We start from the raw sequence: 18495 nt of genomic DNA on the forward strand, positions 1-18495 counted from the left end.
TTTACAGCCCTAGCTAAAGTGTCCTGTGCGCTATCCCTGGCTAAGGTTATGCCCTTTAGATAGGACCAGGATAAGCAACAGAAGGATGAGGTAATGTTGATGAATAATATAGTAAATCCATGTGTTTGGGAGATCCTGTGCAGCCCCAGTTTTGTTAACTTGCCTCAAACAATATCGAAAACATTTGCTTAAAATCCAAGTTTAGTTCTTCACAAACCTTATCAGATGATACTGAGGATGTAAACTCCCATTAGAAATGGAGTTAATGATTATGTCAGAAGTTATCTCTTATCAAAAATTTTCTTTCAGAGAATAAGCTCACGTTATTAAAATCTTTATTCACATAATACTTATCTATGCATAGCCTGATCCTTGGGAAAACACAAAACTGAGATTCGGTTTTTCCTTTTCCCAACAGATTCTACTCGTACCCACTCCAAAAGGCAAGTCTCTGGCCGCTTCAAGGTGAACATTTTGTTTCAGCTGCCATATGAATAAGTTACTTAATAAATTATTTATTTTCTTTTTTAGCAACAGTTCCAGTTCTTCAGATGCAAGATAGTTACTTGTCTGTTCAAGTACAGGATGTGCCTTCCATTTTCTTTATTCTTAAAATAGCATATAAAGGAAACATGAAGTTATTCTTAAAGTCTCAATCAAACAGCAAGATGATTTCCTCCCTAACAGCATCTTCCAGGTGTAGATTCATTGTGATTGTACACTTACCATACACACAAAAAAAATCATCTTCGCCACAGACATAATTGGGTGGTATTTATAAAAAGCCTGAAGCTAGAGACCCTCATAATAGCAACTATTAACTATTATCAAGTTACTGTTCTGTGATTTGAGCCGTTTAGTTGAACCAGTCTGACAAAAATCAACTTATTTTCTTAAGGTAGACATAACAGGCAGGTGTAAAGCTCGATCACATCACATAACATATTGCAACATTTTTTGCTTTTGCTGAGCCAGGTTGGGCATGGCCTGTGTATGATAACACCCCTGGCATAAATATCAATTGTATTTTGGCATTAAGCCAACTGATAGGTTAGGGAACCATCCTAAAACAATTACTGGCATAGGCCAAAAAAATGAGCCTTAAAAATGATGTAGTATAAGAGTAAAGTTATTGAAATAGGTGCAAACATGATAATATTACTTTTTGTAACATTAGCATTAGGGTCTATTTTCAAGAGAGGAAGCATGTCCAAATTGATTTTTAAAACTATTAGAAGGAACTGATAAACATATGGACCCTGTCTTTTAATTTCTGTTAACTGCCATCCTGGATATAGCTATCAGAAACATCTATCAAAAAATCTCTGAGGTTTAGAATACAGGTTTGGTGAATAATAGTTCAGGGCATTAAACATTGGAGTTAACATACATAATTGTTGTCCACGCATTTCCCTCCAATATCTTTGGCAGGACTATCAGGTGCATGAATCAAAACCAAGATACATACATTTCCTGAAGCTAGAAACACAAATTACAATTCCTGCTAATGGTCACAAAGCCATGGAATCACAACATGGATCAAAAAACAAAAAATATGCATCTAAAAAATATCTTTAGTTCAGCTCAGACCTTGAAAATGACAGACAATCCTGAATGTCCGACAGCATAACATCTGCAACTGCCTTATAGTAGTGGATAAAACATTGTTTTTCCTTCCGCAGGCACTCATCATATCTTCTTAGATTTTCAGTTTAGATCAGAAGTTTAGCAACAAATCCCGTTTGTTTTTTTAATCTACAGCACTGACAGGACATAAAGTACTGGCTCAAGCTCCACTTTGTAGGAGAAATATTGGGTTCAAGGCAGCAAGAACCCTTACATCTGAGAACACAATAATTTGCACAAAAATCTCTGGTTAGAACTTTGCAGCATTGTGCAGGCCTGAGTAATTTCAGCCTTGTAGATGAACAACAGTTTTCAATAGTAATTTAGAACAGTTCTTTTCCTTCAGTAGTTTTGGATTTAACAGAACACTGAACACAATTACACATTCCCTTGTGAAGTCCTTTAAAAAAAATTCAGCAATAGATGTATATTTATCAGGAGAAGCAGTAAATCTCTTCAATATCTCATTTACCCTACCCCTCCGTCACCTTTCATTCTTTATTTTTTTAAATTGCCATTACGGATGCCTAGATAGTGTATTCTTTAAAACCCTGAATTAGACTAAAGTATTAAGATTGTACTTGGAATCAGTTAGAAGAATAAGATCTTTTTCTGGAATAAGCATGTATTAAGTGTCCCAATACCCATCACTTCACAGGAAATCCCAGGAGAGGCCTCAGTGCAACATCCACTGCCAGCAATGGAATCCAAAAAAGGAAGGGGGGGGGGAGAAGATACAGGGCTACCCAAGGGGGAACTTTCTTGTCTTCAGCAGCGCATTCAAACTACAATTGTTTCTCTTCTGATGCAGAAATTCTGTTATTTAACTCCAGTTTATCCTGCCCATAGTCATGCAGAACCAGTTGTGCTGTTTTCTATTTATTACTTTAAAAAATAATCCCCCATCAGTTTCTCTTAAAGCTACAAATGGGAAAGTGTCATTCTATCTTCCACCAATACAATGTCTGGCCCAAACTGATCTGTACATTGCTTTATTGTAGCCAAGATATTCAGAAGTCGTAGGTCCAGGGCATCCATATGCGAAGCAGACAGCACAGGTGCAATAGGGTCATGAGACATAGCAGTTTTTAAGGCAGACTTCAGGACTCCGTTCTTTATATAGTTCAACCTGTTCCATGTGGAGACTCTGATACTGCAAAAGAAAAACACGGGAGTGTAACAAACTTGGGTTTGTATCAGAAGTCCAAACCTTCAGAAGACTTCCCAAAATATTTTCAGTATTTTAAACTTTTTAAAGAATGAAATGTTATTTTAAATCATATTACGGTATATAAACATTACTACTTTGAAATCTACACTGAAATAAACACAGTATATCATAATTTACATTACAGTGAAAAAAAATCTTCCAAAAAAAAGCTTGTTACAAGATTTACTTATTCGCTATAGTGATATTGCAGAAACAGTTTTTAAATTAAATTAAAATTCATAAGCCTATATTTAATCAAAAGTAACAACCTCACATTACTTTCAGGGAAGTGGAAATAGATGGTAAGTGCTAAGTTGCATACAAAATCAATTAGCTGCTCCGGATATGAATTATTAAGTCTAGTATTTGGTAAAGCTGTTACAAAATTATGAATATAAAGAATGGTACTACGGATATTTAGATGTGTAACCCAATTAACAGAAGATTTATATTTTCCAACAAAGGAAATATGTGTCATTCTCAATTCATGACCTGCAAGCTCTTGTTCCCGTATCCGTGAATAATTTTCCTTTGGACCACAGAACTTAAGTGATTGTTACATGCATTATTGAAAGGCAGTTACAAGCCAGCAAAATCTAGATCCCTGAAATGTTGAGATTCCCTCAAGAAAAAAGCTGCAAAGGTTAGAGGGAATGTCTTTCTCCAGCATTAATTTTTAATGCTAGTCTTCTCTTTTTTTAAACAACTAGTTGTTCCAAAGGTTTAGAGAATGATACGTTAACACATAGGCTCTCATTTAGATGCTAAAAACACATAATTTTGTATTTAACATTCTAAAATATTTTTCAAATTCTGAAGCTGCCTTGGACTTACTGATATCATCAAACGTAAGAACTCAAAAGTACATTTAATATTACCCTGTTTCTCTAAAAGGACGACCCACCTTGAAAAGAAGCCCTGCCATGTTTTTGAGCACATACGATCAAATTAAGGCCACCTAAAAAAATAGCTCTAATTAAGACCCAGGAGTGGGACAAGGCACACAGGTAAAAAATAAGCTAGGATAGGGATGGAGGTGTCCTACTTACCAGGCCTCGCGTATCCCAACACCTGCCTCGCCTTCTTCTCTGGCCGCTTTCCACCACTCACACACATCGCCTTGAACTCTGTTTCATCTTCAGATACCTACCAAAAGGCATCTGCAGCTTATATATTATCGATTGCAGAGGGCTTTCTGGAAGGCCGCCCCGAGTCTTTGGAGAGGGGCGGCATACAAATCTAATAAATAAATAATAAATAAATAAGGCATCTGCAGCTGATAATAGAGTCGATCCAGGGCTCTATTATCGGCTACAGATGCCTCCTGGAAAGCCCTCTACAGCTGATAAGTCGGCTGCAGATACCTTCTGGCAGGCATCTGAAGGCAAAGGTTTCTAGCAGGTATCTGAAGGTGAAACGGAGACTGGGATAATGTGTGCGAATGGCAGCAAGCGGCACCAGAAGTGGGTCAGCAGCAGGCTTCTGCTGGGCAGGGCTGTCCGTATCACCCCAGCCCGAGGTGAGTCAATAATTAGAACCTTCCAAAATGAAGGCCTCGCCATTTTTTCTGGGGGCCAAAGAAAATAAGACCTGGCCTTCTTTTTGGAGAAACAAAATATCCATAATTGCTTTTAAGATAATATTCAAATAAGTCAATAACTTTTTATTCTTTACTCACATGCAGCACTGATAAAGAGGGGCAAGGATGCTTCTCTCATCCAGGGAAGGATTTCCAAAACTGAAAAACAGATTAAAAAAATAAGTAAAATATTTCCCTCTGGTAAAGTCTATACAATATCTGTCAGTAAAATGATAGATGGCAACCGAAAGTGCCAGAAATGGAAGAAAATTAGCAGTGTGCATCCATAAAGAGCAAGTCCATGGTGTTTCCTCATGAGGGAAACTGCTTAATCTCACAACACATGAACGTTTCAACTGGGAAATTGTGAGCTTCCTGCATCAATCTGAAGCTAAAAGCACTAGGGAATTCCTGGAAGATTGTATTCAAATAAATCAAAAGACAAAAGCCATATTTACACACCATTCGAAAGATAATAAAGCAGCTTAGAATAAAAAGCCTAGAAAACATCCTCTTCAACTGACAACACCCAGATAAGTAAGGATTAATACCAGGCAAGCAAGCAGAAAATAATACCCTAATTAAGGAATTGTCAATGAAAAAATCAAACCTGGCAGAGCAAGCCCCAAATTTACTCACTCTAATGCTGTTACCTAATTGTGTAATGGTATATCCACAAGCAAATAATGAAGCTCAAAGAGCACTAAGGACTCCCAAGTTATTCTTTCCTGATATTTATTTATTTATTTATTTGTTTATTGGATTTGTATGCCGCCCCTCTCCAGAGACTCGGGGCGGCTAACAGCGACAATAAAACAGTGTACAATAGTAATTTGGTATTGATGATTAAAAATCAATTAATATAAAAACCAAACATACATACATACATACCATGCATAGAATTGTAAAGGCCTAGGGGGAAAGAGGATCTCAATTCCCCCATGCCTGGCGGCAGAGGTGGGTTTTAAGTTGTTTACGAAAGGCAAGGAGGGTGGGGGCAGTTCTAATCTCTGGGGGGAGTTGGTTCCAGAGGGCCGGGGCCGCCACAGAGAAGGCTCTTCCCCTGGGTCCCGCCAGGCGACATTGCTTAGTTGACGGGACCCGGAGAAGATCCACTCTGTGGGACCTAACTGGTCGCTGGGATTCGTGCAGCAGAAGGCGGTCCCTGAGGTAATCTGGTCCGGTGCCATGAAGGGCTTTATAGGTCATAACCAACACTATTTCAGTTAGCTTTTAAACTAGGGCAACCTTAACACTGCAGTAATTATGATAAACCAATTGTAATATGGTGGCAATTATTTTACAGAAGGAATCTGAATGTCAGACAATATTTTCCCTACCTTTTGGCATTGTCAAGTAGAATAAGCATACTGGCCCCTTCGTCATCCTGAAAACTTTCATAATGGTGTCGGTCGGCATTCCCAATCAGATAATCAAAGATGGCTGTATCAATGATGTCAAGAAGCCGTGGGCCTGAATCATAGGGTGAGGTCTTCTTTACAGCATCACAGTAACTCTCATCATATTCCCACCTGAAAGCAAACATAGAAGCTCAACCAAACACTGTTGATCTTTAAGATTTATAGTATAATTATGTAACTTCAAAGGGCTGAAAGAGAAGATTGCATAATTTGGGGTGAGAGAACTAATTTTTAAAATAAATTTATCTCAAAATCTGTTTGATAAAATACCATGGCAAAAGATGACAAAATTGTCTCTTCTGCTTCGTTTTCTCTTTTAACATAAAGGTTTCTTCATTTATTTTTACCTTTTAATTCATAAATGATGATTGGCAACATGGATATTCAAGAAAACAATGTGAAATTAAAAAAAGGATCAAATTGGAAGACTGATTTTTTATATAAGCAAACTTGAACTGATCAAAACCAATACACAGAATGGAGTTTTATTAACTGCTGCATGTCACACTTCAACTCATGGACTAATGCATAATGAAAATGACCCAAACTTAAAACAAACTGCTTTATCCTTTCCTAACAGAGTACATTGTGTGTGCTTTTATAAAGGTAACTAACTACAGTATTTTCTTACTATATAACTAACTATGGATTTAGGGATTTTCAAGCAGACAAAACACATCCTAAAAAATGATTTTGCTTTAGGAAACCCAAAGGTTATCGAAAGAAAAACACACACAAAAGGCACCTTCATTTCTCATTCATCTTTGAAATCTTTTGCTCCTAGTTTTTCAGTGTGACTTTGTTCTTCTGCATAAAAGGAACTGAGTTTTAACAATTAGTTAGATACAACATATATTAGCAATTTAAGGATGATACCTCCTCTTGCCTCTACAATTGTAGCCCATTCTCTGGACTGACTAACTGAAATGACGAGGAGGTAACTGCTGTGAACTTCATACCTGGCTAACTTGCCCTCTCGGTATGTCCTGCCCCATGGATGTCGATGTTTCTGAAGAGGCCATACATCTGGCAGCCAAAGAGTGAGTGATCCTTCCATGGAATCTCCTTCTGCGCAGGCTGGTTCTGTTTCCCGGCAGTAGTAGCACTTCCCATAGAAACAAGTATTATTACCTGGAAAGCAAACAAACATTAGAACGAAGCAGCTATCTTATAACTAAATTAAATCCTGCTACTAATTATTTGTCACTTCTAGTTTCTAAGAACTTGGACTAGTTAAGAAGCTTTCTGGGAGAGAAACCATCAGTTCTAAAAAGGCTCACCTCTAATGCTTAATTTATGAAGAATTGGATTGTATAGTAACTATATAGCACAGTCCCCACCTCCCAGTTGCTTAACTAGTTTGAAACAGGCATTATCTATGTTGATAATGGAAAAAATTGCCAGCTGCAACAGCAGATATTTAACCAAGATATGAATATTTGATGGTAAAGGTGCAAAAAAGGGCAACAAGAATGATCAAAGGAATGGAGCATCTCCCTTATGAAACCAGGTTGCAACGCCTTGGTCTCTTCAGCCTTGAAAGACGGCGTTTAAGGGGTGACTTGATCAAAGTGTATAAAATCATACATGGAATAGAAAAGGTGGATAGAGAAAAATTATTTTCTCTATCACACAATACTAGGACAAGGGGCACTCCCTAAAGCTCATAGGTAAGAAAGTGAGGACAAATCAAGGGAAATATTTCTTCACCCAGAGGGTCGTTGGTTTATGGAATTCACTTCCAGAAGAGGTCGTGACAGCTGTCAGCTTTGATAGCTTCAAGGCAAGATTAGACAGATTCATGGATGCCAAGTGTTTCGGTGGTTATTGAAACGGATGTCTATGTGCAGCCTCTATGTTGGTTGAGGCAGGCAGGATTCCCATGAATACCATTTGTTGGGGGTCAAGGGAAAGGGAGGGTCTTGCCTTCTCTTTCTGCTCAAGATCCCCATGGACAATTGGTGGGCCACTGTGTGATGCAGAATGCTGGACTCGATGGGCTTTGGCCTGATTCAGCATGGCTCTTATGTTCTTATGATGTGCCAGATTCCCCCCCAAATGGCCTATCTTCATAATCAAAACCAGCCATCTCAAAATTTAAACAGTCTTCTCTTGCTATTGAAATAATTAAGTAAAGGCTAACTGCGTCTTCAATTAACAAGACTGGAAATTTGGTCATTAAGTGTGGCATCATGTGACTACACATTATTTTACAATCTCTTTTACTGTAGTCATTAAACAAAATACGATAATCACTAAGCAAGACATGACCACAACTTGTGACTTCCCCTGCCAGTATCCCCATTGAACTTTGCTTGTTGAAAGCCGGTTGGGAAGGTTGCAAATGGCAATCACTTGACCCCAGTATTATGCTGCAAATGTCAAAAATGTGGGCCAGTCTCCAAGCACCTGACTCGTTATATGACCACGAGAACCTAGCAATGGTAATAAGTACAAGGACCATTGCACCTGCTTTTTTGTAGGTTACTTTTTTCAGTTGCCGAGGAGCCGGGGTGGCGCAGCAGGTAGAGTGCTATACTGCAGGCCACTGAAGCTGACTTGTAGATCTGAATGTCAGCGGTTCAAATCTCATCACCGGCTCAAGGTTGACTCAGCCTTCCATCCTTCCGAGGTGGGTAAAATGAGGACCCGGATTGTGGGGGCAATAGCCTAGCTCTGTTAAAAAGTGCTATTGCTAACATGTTGTAAGCCGCCCTGAGTCTAAGGAGAAGGGCGGCATAAAAATCGAATAAATAAATAAATAAATAAACAAACAAACAAATGGACATAAATTAAGTAGTATTTGTACTACTCTGACACAAATATTAGATAAAGTATTAACATGTCATACATGTGAATAAAACTTTCTCAATGGAAGTTTTGTTCAGGAATCAAAAGTATTCTGTGTGCCCTGATTTACTTCTGATTTTCCAGGTTTGAGATAAGAAATATATTACCACATTGTCCTTCCCAGGGCTAGAATGCATGTGGCGTTCTGTCAAGACTGATGTTGGTCTCAAATTAGAATTTACAATCTTAATGTGTGAATTCTATATCATTACTAACTCTAAATATTTGTACAGATGTAAATCATTATTAATATTGAAAAAAAGGAGATTGTGTGTGTGTGCATGTGATAGGGAATTGTTGAGTATGATGTCTACTGAGCATTCTTCAAATTGTATTTTCCCAGGAATGTTACAAGAGATGTGTTTTAAAACCTACCTAAAGTCATGAAAGTACTAAGCAACTGTTCTGTGGCAACAGGCTTGATCTCTGTACGGAGGTTCACGAACCTACCAACCACGAGTGGAGCCCGCCGGAAGCCTAATATTCTGTTTCAATGAGAAAGAATAACATTAAACAAGATATGAATTCAAATAACGCAATAGAGAGTATATGCTGGACCTAGCTATGTACTCTGTAGGAATTACCCAGTTACTATCCTGAAAGGTTTAAAGGTTCCCGAGATGTTAGAGGTAATTTTAAATATAACTTCTTAGTTAGTAATATTTATGTTTTGTTTTGAGCTGCAACTGGTAATTTTCCTTCTTCTCTTTTGAATTCTATATATTTATTGAATTAAAAATTGAGGTTAATACAAAGTTTTTGCTTCTTTGGATCTTATTCATGTGCCAGATTTCTGGGTGTACTTGGCTCATAAAAAAGGATCTGCCAGAAGTGCAATCTTTTAGGCTTGGATTGTGTTTAGGCTGATTGTTTATTAATTGCTGTAAATCATCAAAGTTGGTGGCAGCTCACCTGCTACTGAAATATATTGAAAATGTCTTGCAGCAACATAAGATCAATAGTTCTTGAACTGAAGAACCGGAGATTTTCACAAGATTGACCAGAATAAAGATTGGACTTAATTTAGGTTAAAATTTAAATTCTTTGGGAAATAATGTGTCATACTGCTAATCTGCACTCTTTACGGAAAACAGGTACTGAAAGACCCAAACAGATTGCCAATTTTTGTGGAGCTCAATGTAAGAATTTAGGCATCGACTTGCTGAACATCATAAACTTGCTGACCATCATCCCCCTAAAGATGCTCTCACTCTTTGAGTTGGCCCCAAACTCAAAGGATTGGGTCTTCTCCCATGGAATTTACTCTCTTGAAATGTTACCCCCTATTGCAGTAGAAGAATCACCTTTTCTTTTTAGCTGGCCTTTTTATGTTTAAACTGGTTTATAATTTATATTAACTGATTTTATAAAAGTTTAATTATTAATGTTTTGTCTGTTATTGTTAGTGTGTCATCCTTGCACAGGGACCATGCTAATCTTCCCTATGTCAATTTAGCTATGTGCTGTCAAAGTGAGTACATTTTATTTTGTTAGCCACTTTAAATGCCCTTTGGATAGAAAGGTGAGGTGTAAACTGTATGAATAAACTAAGTATATTGTATCAAAGTATCAAAATTTTACCTGTCTAGATGGAAGGCTGCCACCTCTGCATTGTGTCTGTCATAGCCAGCATATGGCTCTCCTTCTATTACATAGTCTCTGGGATATCTAAATATTATGGAAAGATAAAAGGGTTATTTGACTAATGGATTTGATTTCAGATTAAAGAAGAATCTCCAATAAACAACCACTCTTCGTCATCCCAGTAGTAATGGGGGGGGGGGGGGAAGTAACTCTGAAGAACTTTTCTCAGTGCCAAGTATTCTAGCAATTACTTGTACTGCCACATATAAAAGGAAATACCTCATAAATGCTTCCATCCCAGAGGCACAGGCCTGTTTCTTACTTACTTAGAAGGAATGGTATGGGATTTCAGCAAATATCTATTTATTATCCTGATCTTAACTGCAAACTGTGAAGCGGTATATTAAGTCTAAATTCTATTCCTTCTATCAGGCATTCCTGTTTGGGAAAACCTAATGCAAATTACATGCTAAGGCATGCAATAACTTGTTTCTGCATTATGTGAATCAGCAATTCTTGTTTTATGACACAAAATGTAAAGTATGAATGCAAACTTTATGACTTATGCACAAGCTACAACTTTGTTCAAATTCAGCCATTAAGCTGTTATCAGCCATTAGACAGATAACAAAACGAGTACAGATGATATTATCTGTGACTGAAGAAGCATTTTACCTCTTAGGTTTGAAGACTACTTTCTGTCCACCTTCCAGCACAAGTAGAGCTTTCAACTGGGTGCCCTTATAGCCCACATCTGCTTTGATGATTTTCTTGGTAGCCATAGCATGCATCACTGCCCCCAGTTCTGGTGTCTCCTCCGGATACACTTCACGTGGCACCACCCACTGGGCTGCAATCTCCCAAGGAGACTGCAGTGTGTGGTCAAGTCGTGGGTCTAATTCGATCCGCAGACTCGTCATCATGCGATGGGAGGCGCGCTGGTCCTCACGATTGGCTGCTGATGTGTCCAAGTTGTCTATGAGGAAAACCTTTGTGAAAATAAAGATGACAAGTAGAATTGCCAGAAGTACCACACGTTGCTTCAACTTCATGATGATTAGTAGTCCTTTTCTGGTGGCTTATCAAAGGCTACAGGAAAGCTCTCACAAAACAAGATGATAAGCAGTGCAGTTCCTGATTACTTTTATTCATTAGCTTCAATCCAAATGATCCATTGTTGCAACTACATCTTCTGGTACTCCTGTAATTAAAGCGACAATTGAATTTTGTACTATTAGCAAATTCAGCAGGTATCTCTTGAAAAGAAGTTGCTGATTTATAGTATTACAGTTTACTTAAAAATGATCTATTGCAATGGGGTTACCCATAGCTTAGCCTAGTTCTAAGACAGTTACTTTTCAAATCAGGACTTACTGAAAAATAGGTCCCACCTCAAACAGATTTTCAGAAAATGAATGTGTACCACTAAATAGATAGAACTGATTGGTTTTAACCTAACTTTTATAAAGATACAATTTATTTCCACTTTTCTTGGAACATAGGAAGGCAATACAATTAAATATTGGATTTGTACACTGTGTATTGTTGTTGTGAGCTGCTCTGAGTCTTCGGAGAGGGGAGGCATACAAATCTAATAAATTATTATTAATTATTATTATTAATTATTTTGTTTCCAACTTGGGCAGAGAGCTATATAAAACGTATTTAAAATACCTGTCTTGTGCCAAACCATGATGTGGAGCAAGTACCTTACTTTGGAGATATTCATGGCAGTATAAAACACTTGAATTAACTGCTATATTAAGATACATAGGAATGGATTATTTCTACCTTTTGAAGGTTCAAATGCCACAGCATACGTTTTTCATGATCTAAGGTTAGCACTGTCAGGCTATAGTTCTAATTACAAATAGAAACAAGCCATGATTACTGATACCAAGATTTAATGTAATGTGTGAACTCAATGCAAATCTTTTTTAAGAAGTGTGATAATTACATCCAAGATAATTTGTGCTAGAATAATGTTTCTTTCTATTATCTGGAATTGCTCCATTCACATTTTTTGTGTTTTTCATTTCAATATTTTCAAATCTGTTTTGATTCATAGTAAATGAAGTTATACATATTCTCATTTTTCTATCATCTATATATCAAATTACTCCACTCTTCCAATAGTCATTACAATTTTAAATTATATGTCCCATATAGCATTTTTATTTATTGAATTCCATTTACAATCTATACCTTCTCTAATAAGCTCAGAGCAGTTTTTAATGGCTCTCATCAATTTTCAAAAATAGACCTGATCAGGTATTCCATAAAATACCATGTAAAGTACATTAAAAACACTGCATTTGTAATAATTACATTTTATATAGAGCAGTAGTCAAAGGCAAATGGTAAAAAACACTCCCTGCAGCAACAGCAAAGAACAGCAAAGCAACAGGAGATGATTGAAACCACCTTTAAACCTGCAAGAGTCACAGAGTATTTGTTTTAATGGAGTAATAATATACAGTACTATTTTCCATGAGCTCCTGAGAATATTTTACAACACATTTCTTCTATAATTCTAATTTAATGGAATTTCTCCTACTAGAATCTCATCACAGTAAAACATGTTTAATTCTGTACCTCTTATTGGATATTTTTTCACTTGCTAGAATCATAACGCAAGAGATGTGCATTCTATAGCTAAAAGAGCAAGTCATCAGTTTTTTCTTAGATCGGAGGGAAAAAAATGTATTAGTACTGTACAAACTCCAAAGTTTGAAAAAGAAGCAATTCCTTCTCCCAAATATTTTGTAACATTGATCAAAAACACTATCCTAGGTTAGTAGAATATAATGCCCAATTTTTAAAAATTCATAGCACTGACCTCATTTTGCAAGATTATTTCATTTCTTTAAAATCTACTAGCAGGTAAATGCTGGCAAGTTCTAATAACAGTAAGTTTGAAATCTAGATGTAAATTCCAAAAACAAAATTCCTATTCCTTCCAATCCCAAATAAATTTTCCGTTTATACGAATGTTCTGAAAATTGCAAGCAAAATTGTCTGCTGTTTTAGTAATAGGTAGACTAACACAGTAGAACTAATGTAATTAAAATAGCCTTGGGAAGAAGAGAAATGAGGGGAAAAAACCTTTGAAACATGCTGTGTCTGACAAACTGTGAAGACCACAGAAGTGGAAAATGACAGACAGATGGTATCTATCGTATGCACTTGCTACATGCTCCCTTGGATGTTAATGGCTTAAGGCATGTATTTCTTCTCACATCGTTGTACGTATTCATCTTAAACTACAGCTATACACAATAGTGTATTTTAAATTCAGTTTCCCCAAAACATTAAGAACTACTGCTGAATATCTTAACACTAATTATCAACCATAATAACTGTTGAATTCTCCAATGTGACTATTACCCCTAAAGCAGGAATGGGTGTAGAGGTGTTCATGTTCATATAAATATACAGTATATGTATGTGTGCAGGTATATGTACCATGTTTCCCTGAAAATAAGACAGGGTTTTATTTTCCTGGCTAGGACTTCTTTTTGGGTGAGTCTCATTACTGACTCACCTTGTGATGGGGGCACCAACAGCACCAAGTAGAAGCCCATTGCCAGCCCACTTCTTGCCACTACTCCCACGCATTATCTCCACCCTATATTTTGCTGTCAGGCTTCCGGAAAGCCATCTGCAGCTGAGAAATGGGCGCCAGATTGAGACTGGGGAATGACGCCTGCAAGTGGCCCATAGAAGAAAACGAGGATACTGTCGGGGTTTGCAAGGCCTGGTAAGAAGGGCAGTTCCACTCCCCCACCCTAGCAAATTTTACATCACCCTACCGCTGAATCTTAGGGTGGGCGGTGTCTTAATTAGGTAATGTCATTATAAAAAATCTGAATGATGAAATCATTCATGAAAATGACTGTAATTATGATTAGTATATTTGTTCCCCCAAAACAAGTTTGTACAAATATTTGGGCTACATTATTTGATGTGTGTGTGTGTGGGGGGGGGGGAATAATTGTTTTAAGAGGTCTGAATATAACATTGCACATTTTCCATTAAAAAAAATCTAAAGCTGCATAATAAAATACAACAGTTGAAGGTACTTTTCACATCTCAATATTTTAGAATGATAACCTACAGACAAGTAAAACATTTTAAAACTGTCCAATCTGCCTGAAAAGGAAAACAAATTACCTCCAAAAGAATTCCAGCCTATGGCTCTGTTTTCATAAAGGTAAAAAAGGTTCCTTATTGCTTGATCAGAAATACAGACTATACGGCCTTTATTTCACTGATTAGGGTACAAAACATGCAGCCATTTTTTTCTTTATATACCCATATAAACTCTATTCAAACTTTCCTTAACCTAGTAACAATTCCCCTTTGAAAAGAAACACTAATGCAGCTTATGATTCTTTATAGTGCCTCAACATTTGTATTAATTCTCCCCTCTCTACCATATGCACTCAAAGCAACTTATTTCTGTTCTTCCGTAACAATGAGTTAAAATAACTGCCCACTTGGTAAAAAACCATACACTTGTATATGAAACTTCTAAGAAACCCTGTTATTGTACACTTGATATTGCACAGTTGATGTCTGAATGGACCCTGCTGAAAAATACCAGGACTGTAACCAATTATTGTTGCAATCATTTAATGCTGCAAATATCAAGGAATAAAGAGGTATAGAGAACAAGAACTAAAAACTGAGAGAGAAAAAAATAAAAATTGAATAATAGCTATGGCTAAAAATGCACATGGTGGGTTCAGAATTTTTCTGACTATTCATTTTAGACTGAAAGATTAATTTTCCAAATACTAAGTGCATAACTATATTAGATCAGAAATTATTATACAGTACATCTATCAATGCAGCCAAAATCAGTGGTCATCATATAAATTGTTAAAAATTAATTTAATAAATGTATTTATCGTTAAATTTATGTAAGTTTTGTAACAACTACTCACATTGCAAAATTTTATGACAAAATATTAACTTGCTCTCAAATAAAAACAAAATGTTTCAAGGAATTGGTAGATTTTGCAACGCATGAATCATCATCACATCCTATGCCAAGAAGATTGGACTCAAATGCATGAATAACATTGCTTATTACATTCAAAATATTACAGGATACTGTACATCCTGGCACCCTATGAAGATTTGGAATTTATTTATTGTGACCACTCAAAACATCTGCATCTTATTTTCTTCCAAGTAATTCTATTAAAGATTATAATTACAATAGTACGTCTTCTATATCATATATGCAAGTGTTAGAATCTGGCTTAAAGCTCTCAAGATCTTCAGGGGCCTCTCCACCTTAGATCAGGTATTTGGGCAAAGATCCTTCCTACTGCTGTAGTGTTGCTCTTCTTCAGCATCTCCTCCTCGAAGTTCAACAGACTTCCACTCTGCTACCCTTTAAGCACCAAAAGGAGTTTTCTAGATAGATATGGATTCGTTGCTGGCTGACCAACCACATTCAACATGTAGTTCTTAATGGAACTGCATCTACATAGAGGGAAGTATGTACTGGAGCAGGGGTAAACAAAGTTGGCTCTTCTGTGATATGTGGACTTCAACTCCCAGAATTTCTCAGCCAGCATGATTGGCTCAGGAATTCTGGGTGTTGAAGTCCACAAGTCACAGAAGAGCCAACTTTGCCTACTCCTGTACTGTATCCCAAAGCTGTTTTAGACCCAATACTATTCAACATATTCATCAATGACCTGAATGAAGGATAGATGGGGAACTCATCAAATTTGCAGGTGATATTAAACTGGCAGGAATAGCCTACACTCCAGAAGATACGCTAAGATACAGAAGGATCTTGACAGACTTGAACATTGGGCGCTATCTAACAAAATGAAATTCAATGTTGAAAAAAGTAAGGTTCTACATTTAGGCAAGAAAAACAAAATGCACAGGTACAGTACATATGTGGCACTTTGCCCAACTAGTAAGTGTGAGAGGGCACTAGGAGTCATAGTGTACAACCCATTTAAATATGAGCCAGTAGTGTGCAGCAGGTGCCAAAAAACCCAAGGCTAGGCTGCATAAACAGAAGGATAGAATCAAGAACACATGAAGTGTTGATACCACTTTATAATGCCTTGGTAAGGCCACACTTGGAATACAACATTCAGCTTTGGTTGCCAATATTTAAACAGGATGTTGAAGCTCTAGAAAGAGTGCAGAGAAGAGCAACAATGATGATTAGGGGACTGAAGGCTAAAACATATAAAGAAAGGTTGCAGGAACTTGGTATGTCTAGTTCAGTGTTTCTCAACCTTGGCAGTTTGAAGATGGGTGGACTTCAACTCCCAGAATTCCCTGGGAGTTTAAGTCCACCCATCTTCAAACTGCCAAGGTTGAGAAACACTGGTCTAGTTTAATGAAAAGAAGGACTAGGAGAGACATGATAGCAGCGTTTCCACTATCTCAGGGGCCACCACAAACAAGAGGGAGTGAAGCTATTCTCCAAAGCACAGAAGGCAAGACAAGAAACAATGGGTGGAAAATGAAAGTGGTATAGGATTTCCTGCCGGAGCAAGGGGTTAGACTAGAAGACCTCCAAGGTCCCTTCCAATTCAATTCAATTCCCTTCCCATTCTCTTCCTACAGGTATCCATCTATCCAGGACATGCAAGGGATACTGTTGTACTTCCTCTCCTCCTCTTTAATATATAAATGTAATGAATTAAATTAAATTAACTATTCAATATTGGGGGCGGGGGACAGAGGAAAACACGCAAATACCATCTTCGGTTTCCCACTGTGAATAGCAACAACGTGTGAAGCCCTCCATTTACTATTTTCTTTTTGATATCAGACCTTGCCAAAATACGATTGAGTTCTTCCCCACCAAGTGCACACATACACGGGCTTGCACGCTCACTCTGACACACACACACTCTTTCTCACAATCACACACACACACCAGCGCTCCGCCCGAGATCCCCTAAAGCAGGGGTCTCCAACCTTGGCGACTTTAAGCCTGGCGGACTTCAACTCCCAGAATTCCCTAGACAGCTTTGCTGGCTTGGGAATTCTGGGAGCTGAAGTCCGCCAGGCTTAAAGTCGCCAAGGTTGGAGACCCCTGCCCTAAAGCATCAGAAAGAGAGGAAACTTCCCCACCTCCACCCATTCCTGACAATTCCCTCTTCCCATTTAATCTTCTCCCTTCTTTGCTTTTGACTCACCATTCGGTCTGCGGATCCCGCCAGGGGAAGAAGCGCCATGGAAAGTCGGGCCCAAACAACTACTCCGCCGGCTTGCGCACTTGCTTGCGCGCTTTTCCCAGCCGCCCCCGCCCCCTCCACGTCTGCGCCCTTCTTACCCAGCCAACAGGCGCCAACGCGCCATCGCTGCTCCCAAGGCCGCCCGACAGGCAGGCGATCCACCGCCGCCGCAGCCGCCGCCGCGAGCCTTGCCCCCACTGGCACCCGACCCCACCCACCGCTTCTCCGCGGTTGCCCCCGCCCCGTCCTCCCGCCAGCCAATGGGCGCGCTGCCACAGACCACGCCCATCGCCCAACCGCCCACTCCAAGCCGAGCCAAGCCGTGTGTTTATTCTCGCGCTAAGACTCGAAATACCGTCCCCCAAGAGGAGCCCGAGTAGCCGCCGGGTGTCCCGTTCCACCAATGGAGGATCGCCGATACACGATCGCGCTGCTTTCTTTCTTGTTCGGTAGCCAATAGCAAAAGACGCTAGCTGAGTCGCCGGGCCCTTCCACGTAGGCCTGGTGGGCGGGGCCTTTGCCAACACTTGTCTTTTAACTCTCGCGTGTCTGTGAGGGGGAAAAGCGATGGGTGGGGGGAGTTGTCTATGAAAAAAATAAAATAAATGTATGGAACGGGTTGTTTCTACGATAGCTAACTGTCTTGTAGGGAGGTCGTACTTTTAATCTTGGCACATGAACTATTTGGAGCAGCGCGATTAAAAAAAATAAAATCAAGAAACTCCAGTATTTCCTATTTCCCGGCTAACTACTCCTACGCTTCAGGAAAAAGCAAAGGATAGAGCAGAATAGAAATTTTTCTTTAGAATAGAAATCTTTAGAATAGACTAGAAATCTTTATTTAGAATAGAATAGAAATCTATAGAATAGAATAGAAATCTTTATTTAGAATAGAATAGAATTTTTTCTTGGCCAAGTATGATTGGACACACAAAGAATTTGTCTTTGGTGCACTTGCTCTCAATGTACATTTAAAAAAGACAAATTTGTCAAGAATCA

At 38.3% G+C, this 18495-nt stretch overlaps 1 protein-coding gene and 1 pseudogene across 4 annotated transcripts; both read right to left on the reverse strand.

Annotated features, from left to right (window-relative positions):
• Positions 1-318: 318 nt before the first annotated feature.
• On the reverse strand, positions 319-17800 carry FAM20B (FAM20B glycosaminoglycan xylosylkinase). 4 transcript variants are annotated; one of them, XM_070746675.1, is made up of 9 exons: positions 17595-17748; positions 12062-12130; positions 10946-11471; positions 10268-10354; positions 9062-9171; positions 6796-6967; positions 5756-5947; positions 4515-4574; positions 319-2779 (listed from the first exon to the last, which is right to left on the reverse strand). In XM_070746675.1, the coding sequence occupies exons 3-9, from the start codon at positions 11320-11322 to the stop codon at positions 2548-2550; spliced, it is 1230 nt and encodes a 409-aa protein (XP_070602776.1). In that variant the 5' UTR covers positions 11323-11471; positions 12062-12130; positions 17595-17748; the 3' UTR covers positions 319-2547. The 4 variants fall into 4 exon arrangements, with proteins under 4 accessions (XP_070602776.1, XP_070602775.1, XP_070602774.1 ...); XM_070746674.1 differs by lacking the exon at positions 12062-12130 and having other exon boundaries at positions 17458-17800; XM_070746673.1 differs by lacking the exon at positions 12062-12130 and having other exon boundaries at positions 17595-17739.
• LOC139166080 (U6 spliceosomal RNA) lies at positions 10065-10165 on the reverse strand (annotated as a pseudogene).
• Positions 17801-18495: the final 695 nt, after the last annotated feature.

The sequence above is a fragment of the Erythrolamprus reginae genome, chromosome 3 (assembly GCF_031021105.1).
Source record: "Erythrolamprus reginae isolate rEryReg1 chromosome 3, rEryReg1.hap1, whole genome shotgun sequence".
In the NCBI taxonomy this organism is placed as follows: domain Eukaryota; kingdom Metazoa; phylum Chordata; class Lepidosauria; order Squamata; family Dipsadidae; genus Erythrolamprus; species Erythrolamprus reginae.